The 12037-nt window shown below is 40.0% G+C and overlaps 1 protein-coding gene across 1 annotated transcript; it reads left to right on the top strand.

Moving 5' to 3' along the window:
• Positions 1-2156: 2156 nt before the first annotated feature.
• Positions 2157-3902, top strand: LOC105622011 (major royal jelly protein 1-like). Its single transcript, XM_012203446.1, has 3 exons — positions 2157-2504; positions 2673-3079; positions 3419-3902. Exons 1-3 carry the CDS (start codon positions 2157-2159, stop codon positions 3900-3902), a joined length of 1239 nt encoding a protein of 412 aa, XP_012058836.1.
• Positions 3903-12037: the final 8135 nt, after the last annotated feature.

The raw sequence follows: 12037 nt of genomic DNA, 5'->3' as shown, positions 1-12037 counted from the left end.
AGAGAAGAGAAGAAGAGAGAGAGAGAGAGAGAGAGANAGAGAGAGAGAGAGAAACATTGAGCGTCCATGCTGCCCGTTCTCTTGCACTTTCTCGTTTCCCCTCTCGCTTTCATGCTGGAAGCAATTTCATTCGATTTCATGTGCACAAGTTTTACTAGTATTCGCGCTTCAACTGGTGCGTCCAATCGGAAATCCGGCAAATGTACCGCAGCCACGGCACCGCAATTCGACGGTATCATCGTTGGGAGCGCGCGCGGCCGTGATTAATCAAAACGATAAACTATTCCTTATTAATAAGCCCTAAAGCGGTTCGCGCCCGAAGAGTGGGGCTATAACTCACGACGGAACAGATACCTTCTGGGCTTCGCATTAAAATTGAAATTAGCCACCCATTTGTCTTCCCGTTTGGCTTAATCGTGACTAGCCAGGTGATTTATGGTTTTCACTTCTGCGGGGCGCGAATGTAGTTTCTCTTCTCGGATACGGCGCAAACGCGTAATGCAATTCAAACCCGAAAGCCGACGGAGGAAAAAAGAAGTTTGGGCGCGGAACGCGATGAAAAGCGTGCTGCTTACAGCTATGTTGCGTGATCGTGCTATAACAACTGTTGGAAAATAGTTTTGCACAACTCTCGCGGAACTCTCTCCTTATTACATTCTAAACACGCGTGGTCGTCCTATGATATAATACCATCGCATTATATCACCTTATACCGTGACACTGGCCACTGTTTATAACACCTTCATAATCAGTTTATTGCATTTTAATTGGCATTAACTGTGACATTAATTGGCATTATAAACTTAACAAAAGAGCTAGATATTGCTAGTATAACTGGTATGCGGAATCATAGTTAGCACCGTGATTTTTTTATGATCTTTATGAATATTCAAGAAGATCTGCTTCTCGAGGCGTAACATGATCACTTGATAATAGCAAAGGTGACTAATGTATTTTAAATATTAAATATGTATGCATATTCAAGTTAGCAAGGACGTATTGAATTACGTGAGCGATTAACTGATAGTAAAAAGTAACATTTATATCACATACAGTGAATATAACTGATGTGAAAATTTTAATGTAATGTCCCTCGAAGCACACATAAACTTCGGATATGAAATTTACAGAAAATCTCGTTACATAGACACGCTTGTAATAGCTTTCGCAACGCGTTCGAGGAAATGCAACAAAGGTTTCTGGTTCTATATCAGATAGACGTGCACTGTTTGCGAACACTTGCTCTAGTTTCCGATCACGCGGTGGCTAATGTGTGCGCTCAACCACATTCTGCATTTCATATTGATGTGCAGGACTAGATATCACCGATTTGCGTAACAATCAGTATACAGAACAGGTTTAAATAGATAACGTGTACAGTAAATCTCATGCGCTTATAAAATATTGTGCGGTCTAACCTCAGCCTGTCAACATTATGCATTGGAAATGCTGATGTTTAGTGAAAGTATTTACATTTCTTCAGTTTCATTGCCGCAATCATAAATTTCTACATCTTTTTAAATGAATTGTAAATATCGACTTTATTGTAGCAATATATTTTTTTAATTGCGTATTATTCGCGTTCGCGACTGTGTAATTTTGCATTAATTTCCATTAGATTATGTAGTTAAAATAATTATTCAACTCAAATAAAATATCGCAAAAAAGACATTGTTTTTATTTATTGTATAAATTGTTTATTCCGTATAAAAGAAGGCTGATCTCGTTTTCTGAAAGAGCTATGCGTTACTTATATAGTTATATAGTAGAGTAGCAGAAAGAAATAAATTCTGCTCGAGGTTCTTCTTGCTTCCTGAATAGCCAACGAGTCATGCGGTAGACCTGGAGTATGTGTATATTCAGTTCAAGGTAAACTACACTCTCTGTCACCATAAATAGCGAAATCGGTATAGTATGGGAGATCGTGACGTAGACAAGGGTGGGGTGTGTCAGTCGCTATTGAAAGAAACAATCTACTACAGGGAATAAACTGTGTTCCGTTTCGTGATACAGTGGTCTCCCGATCGCGGACACGGGCGAGACCCTGAGGTTTGAAAGGCTCCCTGACAACTAAAAACGCGTCGAAACGAATTAACAATCAGTCGATCAGTGTCGCGGCCTAGGTCGTCGTTGATGGGCTCTCGACCATACGCATCATGGAATTGATTTGGATACTCGTTCTATTATTCGGGTTCGTATACCCGTTCCAGCCGTCACACCTCGAAGTGGCTTACCAGTGGAAATATCTCGATTGGGTTTGGCCAAATATACTTCTGACGGGAAAAAACTATACGCTGGGCAATGCCTTCACACAAGACGTGGATATCGACAAACAAGGCCGTGTGTTTGTGACGAGTCCACAGTGGTTAAATGGTATACCAATTAGTTTGTCTTTGGTGACTAAGGCGCAGGGTTCTGGTGGTCATTTACTTATACCGTATCCCAATTGGTCCTGGCACGTATCTTTCAGTTGCGACAGCATCGTATCTGTCTATAGAATAGCGGTAATTTCATAGTTGATAATAGACTGAATTCAAATTGTGACAGAAAAATTTTGAATGCGCGACACTCATATACATCATTTCGTCCATTCAAAACTTTTTCGCTATCAATTTGGTATTAAATTTTATAACAATACGTGTAGGATTGATAACTTGGTACGTAATCTTTAGATCGACGAGTGCAATCGTTTATGGGTGATCGATTCTGGCAGAGTAATGATGAAAGCGGTTTGCCCTACGAAAATATTGATCTTCGATCTTGCTACGGATCAGCTGATCCATAAATACGTGGTACCGGATGATCAAGTGCTGTACGGGAAGGCAGGATTAGTTACGCCAATCGTCGACGTCGGAAAAACGTGTCTTGATACTTATCTCTATGTAGCGGACGTGGATCAAAATGGACTAGTGATTTATGACTTATATCGCGACCATTCCTGGCGAGTAAACAACACCCGTGGCAACGCTTTTGGCCCGGATGAGGATGCTATGAATATTACGATCGCCGGCGAATGGTTTGATCTGACTGATGGTACGCTCGGTATGTCACTGTCACCGTTAGGATATTTTAATCACAGGTATTAACTAATTATTATTATTCGATTAATTTATTAATCAAGGGACATTATGAGATTCGAAATTTGAATTTATTTGATGTCGGTTTTTGGAACTATATAAAAGCTCAACTTGAATTTAAAAAATCTCATATTTCTGCTTAACGTAATAAATAATAAGATATAAAAATTAATTTGACTATTTAAATGTTTCTTTTTTTCTTTATTTATTTGATCATTATTTTCTCTTAATCGAGAAGAAATACGAAAATTTCTACAGCAAATATGACCGAAGCTTTTGCTGCAAGTATGCTAATTGAGAAAAAGTCGTTTGCCATGTGTCACGATGTTTACCACTTTCAGATATTTGTATTTTAACTCACTCGCGAGCTACTATCAGAAATATACGGATACGTTTTCGTTGAAGCAAAGCGAATTCAGAGAACCAGTGATATTTCAATCAAATTACAAGCGCGCGAGCCAAGCGGGCGTGCAGGCGACCTCTCGAAGAGGCGTAATATTTTTCCAATTGGTCCAATTAACTGCCATTGCCTGTTGGGACATCGGGAAACCATTTACTTCGGAGAACGTCGTGATAATAGCACAAGACGAGGAGACTCTGCAGTACGTGAGCGGCATTAAGGTGATCACGAATAGGGCCGGCGAGGAAGAATTATGGTTCAATACCAACAGACTTCAGAAGACGATAAACATGAGCCTCAAACCGACGGAGATAAACTTTCGAATAATTAAAGGAAAAGTCGACGATATCATCCGCAGTACAAATTGCGAGCCGTCCGGCGTGAGGACGGCAACACCGGATGTCGTTTTTTGGCATCAAATATAACTTGCCAAGACATTTATGCCTTTCATTACCTCACTTAAAATGCCTTTAAAATGTTCCTGTTTTATTTGCCATTGAAATTGTGTCGGATGAATGAAATAATGAGCGTTAACGAAGACTTTTCGAAATATATTCGCGCATAATATGATGCATCTTGACAAAACTCCATCGCACTCTTTCTTCCACATCAAGTTTCATATCCAGAGATAGATTTGTAACTAAAAGCGACGGATCGTTCGCATATCCGCACACGACCGAATAGAAAGACGGAGTGGCAGCGAGTCCTGCGAATGACAGCCGGAGCGTGTAGCAATTTAGTTAACCGTTTCATTGCTGCCTTTTGAGATGTAACGATGAGGTCTGTCAGTGACACGAGTGCCGCCGCGAGCCCCGAATGTTTCGACAGGGTGGCTTGACGCCGTCAGTAACGGGGACCGTCGAGTTCATAGCAGAGCAGGAGGAAAGGGGAGACGACGAATTTCTTGTCAACGAAGTTTTTACCGGACTTTTAGGTGTGCCGCCACTGATTCTGCGGTAGTGCCGGATTTGGAATAAATGCGCATTCACGGGGAATTGTTCGCGTTACTACCCCCCGGGATACCAATAGGGCGCGCGCGATTCCGAGAAATTCGTGTCACCTACTTCTCTTTCTACAGCGCGGTTCGGTGTGTGACTAATGGCGGCATATTCATGGCACACTCTCCCGACACCACCCGATCCTCCCTCTTACGAAGCTCTGGCAGTTAACCTCAGACAACCCCTTCGTCGCGATAATATACGGCTGCCCTTAAATTTTCGTTCCCCTCCGGCATGCTTGTTCGGCCTATCTCACCTCGTGGAGCAAGAGCACACTCTTCTTTCCGGAATAATTTTGGCCAATCCTGCGATTATTATTACCAGGTCAAATCAATTTTTTTCATAGCGATTACGTCAGTATGTACATAATGAAAACTCGTTAATCATTGATAAGATGAGAACGTGAGAAATATTGCTCTCTTAAGCTATGTCTATCAAAGTGTCTTCCTCTTCTTGAACATATCGACCTGTATTTATCTTTATATCACGTATGAATATTAATCGATACAATTATATTAAACTAACATTATGTTAAGTGAAACTGGTCGTACGATAAAGCACATTTTCCGCGGCAGTAGTCGAGTATGCTTCTACAATCATTATCGTTACCTTAAAGGCAGGATGTGGAATTACTTAAAGATAGTTCCTCCACGGTAAAATCACACCGTGAGTTGGTACGTCCGCGGCGCGGAGGACGGATGTCGCAAATCGTTTTACGAGGATAGTTTTAAAATGATTTTACGAGAATAGCTCGGAATTTTGAAATAAATTTGCATCAGTTTTACTGCCCCTGATATACATAACTACCGGTTTGGCACTGATACTCACGCGTACAGGGCCCGAACGGCCCAGACTAACGATACTTCAGTGCTCGCTGTCGACAATACATCATGGAATCCACCTATTGAAGAAAAAAGACACGTATATTCTAGTTGTTATTCTTTTTTTTTATTACTCCCGGGACGATAGACACGCATTTACGTAATATCTCTTCGATCCCCAAAGAGAAATGATAATAAATTGGTAATATCCGCGATATTCCTAGCTTTTCGAGATCATGGTTCTTAGGTTACATTATTAATATATATTACTGTAGGCAGCAGAATTTATTCGTGAAATATTTTAAAACTTATGTTCTTTCGACCAATTTATTTTTCACTAGAATTTCTTGACAGTTTTAAATAATTTTATTGCTCCATAAAAAAAACTATAATTCTGTTTCGTCGAATAGTACGATTTGAAACAAGCTATGCACAGAGCGTAACATAAACGAGTCATCGGCGTGATACATCACACAGCGGCAGCATCAGTTTGCAATTCGGCGGAACCGCGGCGTTCTCGGCTTGGCCGATGGAACGCTGGGCGAGAATTTCGGGCATCCACCGCGTCTTTATTAAGGTCGGCTCGTCTATAATTCACAGGAGAGAGAGAGAGCGCGGTGCTAGGTCACCCTGACAGTGGCTCGGACTCACCGGCCGCATAAACACACCGGCGTCTCGCGCAGTAGGTCCGTGCGCTCACACGTCCGTGTGCCACGCATTGCGGTTGTCAGCCCTAGTCAACGTGTAATTTACTAGCTCGCCCTCCCGTCACCCCCTTCGGCACGATGCAGATGCAGTCACCGGTTTTGGACTGGGTGCAACGTCGGGGCGGTCGCAGCAGCAACAGCAGCAGCAGCAGTAACAACATAACGCCGTCAACAGCGACCGTCGTACCCGCTGCTGCTGCTACTGCTGCTACCGCGACTAGTTACGATGCAAATGGATAACGCCGCTGCACCAACGGGTACCATCCTCTGACCACTCGGAACCTGACGACCACAGGGCCGCTATAAACCAGCAGAGTACGCACTACGTTCTCCCGAAACGGCCGGAACTTTCGAGCTGTCGCGCCGAGATGATCGTCGAGATTATCTACCGCTCTTGCGCGTGAGCATTTCTCGCGAAATATTGGGAAACTTTTCTCTTTCGTGCAAATTCCCCGTTTCTCCCTCTCGTTTTCCCCTATTTCATATTCGTATTTCACGTCAGTTCTTTGTATTCTATGTCATCATATCGATCGTATACATCTGGGATTGCCAGTATAGTTCACAAGATTCTTGAAAGCTTATTTCTAATCTAAAGTCTTATTTCTTTAATCTTTACTCATAGGAAACGTTAGCTTAATCAGACGATCAGTTAATTTAATTAAAGTTTTAAATATGTTGTTAATTACAAAATTCTATACACATGTTTCAAATTCTATACACATTTTTTCTATCAATTTAGTATTTAAAATTTAAGATATAAAATAAACTCTTAGCTGACGCTTATTTGATTTCAATTAATTATCAATGAAATGCAGATATATAGAGAAATGTTTTAGGCAAAATTTTTATATATTTTTTATATGTAACTGTGTATGTAAATTTTTATAAAATCTAATATTTTTCAAAATGCTCCAAATTTATTATTTTCATCCCTTAAATCTTAAATTTGATTGATATAAAAAAATACATATCTCTTAGACTTTGTGTTTAATAACATATTTCGAGAAGAATTGAATCGGTTCTGAACAGTTGTAATAGTCCACTTATAAGAAAAAAAAGTGAAAATATTCGCAAGCTAATATTACATGTAACATTTTTCTTCGATATCTATTTTGTTTACAAAAAAAATTAACTGATGATGGAATATATATTTCTGTGAAATATTGTATATCTCATTGTAAAAAAAATTGTAAAAAAATAAAATATCGTTTATTTGTTAGAAATATAATTTTATTTCGCCGTATTTAAATAAAGATTATTTATTTCAACGAAGTAATTATATCCTAAAAATTTTTTAATTTTTAAATTAAAAAAATTTTTTTTTCAATGTATTATTCTTCATACAATTTTGAAATAAAATGTAAATTTTCATATCGGAAAACGCAAAAATTAATTTACTTGACAAAGTTTCTAAAATAATTTAATGTTTGACATGCATAAAACATTTGGAAAAAAATTATCACAAAAAAATGATGCTCTCTGAGCTTTTGTGAGGCACATCTCTCTTATCAGATTAAAAGTTAATCGTTATTCGCATCACAAGTACATCATAATTGCATTACAATGTAATTATTTCTTTTCCTTTGATATACTTTCGTGCTGTGAGGTTACGTGCAGAGAATGTATTTCAAGTATAAATCAATTCATCTATCTATTTATCTACCTATTTGCCTTCAATGCTACGAGCTCTACTCACTCTCTCCTTTGGAATCTTGCAAATAGTTTGCTTCCTTTTACTGCACGCACCGCCGTGCAATGCTCGGTAGAAATGTCGTTTGCTACAGGAACCGGTCTCTTACGTTCGCAACCGTTCGTTACCGTTAGTTCCGCTTGGCATAGCAAGTTCGTAACGTAAACACGTACGTGTGCATGGTACCGTAGAGAGAGGCCGGAGAACGTGTTTTGAAGGTGTAGCTGCTTTGCCTTCTGCTATTCGTTACCTTTGCCGCGAGTACACGTGCATGTAGATGTGCAACGGGCGGTTGTTTATGGTTGTGTAAATAACGGAAGCTCGTATAATAATCGGCCGTGGGATATTTCACTTGGTTTTTTTAAGCGTATATTGGGCGTGATACGTGACTGATTTTTTATCCCGTTAAATATTACGCAGCAAGAATTAATCATCATTGTTTTACGGTCGGCTTCCCTGAATAATTTTCTTGACGATCTCGTCGGTCTTCCGCAAGTTACCTTCACGACTCCGACCATAGCTTTTATCTCTCTCCCAGAGAGAAGAAAATAGACCTCGCGCGTGCAATTAAAATAATTTGCACCGCTTACAACGGAAAGTGTAACGACCAGCTAGAAGTTCGGAAGAGTTAATTTGTAAAACGGCTCATTTGCCATTAAATTACGCGCCGGATCTTTGTTGTAAAACTTCCTGTTCCTTGAAAATTGCCGGATCATCGAGCGTGTATCACTTGTACATTCACTGCCAAAGTGTCTTGGCATAGCATGGTTTTAGAGCCCTGCCGCAACGAGTAGAAGGATTCATGACGTGTCTGCAATGCATATGAATGCATAACCCCTACTGTGCCGCTCGCCAATTTTCGTACATCGATGTATCGTGAAAGGAATGAACGTTGTAGACCCGTAATGAATAGCTCGGGTGGAAATGTACTGTGAGTCAGGTGCAGGTACCAATGGAAGGATAGCTCGATGAATGTAGCGAGTGCTGCGCAAGAGAGGGGAGATATAGGTGCAATCAGCGCGATGATAACCAGTATTACCGCGTCTACCCATCCCAGGCCACCGATCTCCGCGGCGTAATTCCCGAGGGTTCTATTTGCGACGAGAACAAGCGGCTAGTATGACGGCAATCCGGGGGATGATGTATTCGATGTTATTTATTTCTAGCGATACCGAGCGATTGGCCGAGTGACAAAATAGAAATCAGTTCAGGAAGCTCTCGGATATTCGTGCTTTCAGTCAAGCTTTGTCCCTTCTGTTGATCTATTCGTCGGTACTCTATTTTTCATATAAATTGTATTCTTATCGTAATATCCTTTTTAGAAAAAGGAAGCGTTCAAAAATCGCTCGTGCATTTTAATATTCAAGTGATTTCTACATTCGATTTACATTTTTATTTAATTTCATGTACTTTAATTTTTGCAATTTTATTTGATGCACTGAGGAAAATACAAATTGCGGTCGAAACATTTGTGTATTTATGTAATTTATTACATTCAATAAATGTTTTATGAACATTCGCGTTGATTTTTATTAGCTTTTCTTATTTTGGCTTAAATTTATTTCTTATTACATAATTACACAGTGATTAGGACCTTACTTTCCTTATAACGAGATAAAGAGCCATATTTGGTTATTTGCTTTTCACTCGCTTGCGCGTGCATGGAAGATGGAAGTTTAAACTCACGAGTGAGTTTTCATCGAGAGGAAAACTAAGGAAGACGCGACTAACAGCTGGATGAAACTTTCTCACTGCGTGGCATACAAAGTAAACTAACGTTGTCTCTCACTCACTAACCCGCTTTTCTCTCGTCGTCCTCGTCTCCCTCTTTCGGATATTACCCTCTCCCGCTCTACGTAATATTTCCGCCTATTCATATCCATACATTCGCCTTACTGTATACGTGTGCGCGAGCCCATTTTTCGCGTCCCTCGAAAATAATATAACCCTCCAGCAGACACCTTATTTATTTCCGTACGAATTTTAGAAGGCAAACGGAAACAATGATTTTTAATAATATCGCGTACATGCTTGCAGCATGGAGAAGGAAATCTTCTTTTGATTATATCAAGTACATTTCCATAATTTAACTAAAAAACTGGATATTGTTGTGTACTTCGCAAGTATAACACATCTAATGCTGTAATTATTTTTCCTTTGTTTTTCCTTCATTGGAAATGAATATGTTTTAATATACGGACAATCATTATCTTCAAATTTATGCTGAGACATGTTGCGACAATATTTAATCCCTTCACATCGCGATGAATAAGGATTTTTATAACTTTTGCTTAAATACTAGGAGGTCTTTGCTTAAATAATTGTAATAGTTATCAACGTTCTGGAATCTACACCGCCGCGGAGAGAAATTTCTTTTAGCGTTAAATAATATCCTCTTTCTTTCTCTTCTCTTCTTACTGCGATGAGACACGTGCTATAGATCTCACGAACGAGTCTCTTACATCATATACAATTTATTCATCGACGACGTTTCTCGTGTTTCACGCTACGTTATTACAATTTACATTGCGAAAACATGACAGCTTCTTGGACGATGCTTCGCGGTCAGACTGTCGCGCAAAAATCATTAATATCACTTCATGACAAGCGACCACTCCTCAGCAAGTGAGCTGAAGAAACTCGGGTAGTTGTTTCTTAACAAGAGTCGGGTCGGGGGTTTCGGTTGTTTTTATCAATTGTGCGTGAGCGCCCTTCGTATGAAAACTTCCATCCGCTCACGCCCTGTTTCCTGCTACGAAGATGACGGCTAGATGGACGAAAAGACGCGTGATGGAGGGCGCGGAGTGAGGAGCTGAAGAGGAAGTTGTTGGACCATGTCGACTGCTTCTCAAGCCAGCCGAAGTGGACCTATCGACTCGAAACGAGTGTGCTCGACGTTAAAATCCCGGTCGCTGCTCCCGTTTCTAAGCCTCCCCTCTACTGACCATCATCACTCTTTCTCGCTTCCTCTCATCCCGCCAACTTTCTGCCTTTCCTTCACGTATACGCGCGCGCTCATCCACTCACTCGTATTAGACGTAAACGATGCAATGGGAGGGGGGGGGGAGGAGGGAGGAAAGGGTGGACACGGTCCAGCAAATCCGAAATCCCCTTTTCCTCAATATAAAGCTTCGTCCCTTTTTTCGGCTTCGATCCTCCACATAGGGAGACTTTCGCGCCGCTACTCTGTGAGAGCGAAGTATCGGAGCCACCGATAAAACTGAGTCATAACAAACGAAATCGACACTACCAGGTCAGACACTCATACGTGAAAGCGCGCGTCAACAGTAGAATTCAATTTCGAACTAGACGTTAACATTGTCTGACATATTTCGATCATTCTAAACGTGGATCGTTAGATCTACATATTGATTTTTTTAAATTGACATATCGATTCTGTACATTGTACAGAAGATTATGGTTTCTTTTGTTTGAAACAGAATTTTTTTTAAGAGTTCATTTCTGTTTTTAACTTTGATATTACAATATATATGCATAGAAATTAAATATTTGTTATGTGATGAGATAATAATTCTTCAATAATTCCAAAAATAAAAATAAAAATTATATATAAATATTTTTAAGAATGATATGAATGAAATATCGTGACGATATTGTATTAATTGTCAATAACAAATATGTTTCTGTGTTTCTCATTGTGAAATATCGCGATATATTATTAATAAATGAATTATGTTTAAACAACGCTTACAGAGGTGATAGTCGGTAGGGACGGTATTTCTTCGCAGGGGAGTGACAATATTATTCTGTTTCAGGGTGTGACGGGCGACCGGCTGGCCGGGGGCGCCGCACACCTCCTCCACCTCTTCTTCTTCTTGCCACGACCACAACACACAATGTAACAACAACTACTACTACTACTACTAGTGTCGTCCGCGCGAACCACGTTCTCAATGTACTCGATGTGGTACGTCACCATATCCCTACTCGGTGTCTCTGAAGATGTATCATTAAGTTTTAACACACACGTGTCTCTCACTTTTTACGTTATCGTGTCACACAATTAGTATTTCTCGTTGATGTTTTGATGAGAAAGCTCTGTGAGGCTCAAGATCTGCCCAGAACCAGGGCGAACGTGGACCCGAGAGTGCTCTGTCTAATTGGCAATCAGGTTGAATTCGGTGGAGCATATTCTAGTACACGCGGTATCCCGCAAATCTCGTGCTGTAAAATTATTTCGACAAAATTTAACATCGCGCTTTGGCAGAGGCATTCCTCGTGTGCACGTACGTATTTACGCGTCATTTTACCATTGTATATACGTTTTGTATTTTACATATATATATATATATATATATATATATATATATATATATATATTAT

This window comes from Atta cephalotes (genome assembly GCF_000143395.1).
Source record: "Atta cephalotes unplaced genomic scaffold scaffold00039, whole genome shotgun sequence".
NCBI classification, from domain to species: Eukaryota; Metazoa; Arthropoda; class Insecta; order Hymenoptera; family Formicidae; genus Atta; species Atta cephalotes.
The sequence above is the reverse complement of the archived record's forward strand: the minus strand, read 5'-3'. Positions and strand labels throughout refer to the sequence as shown.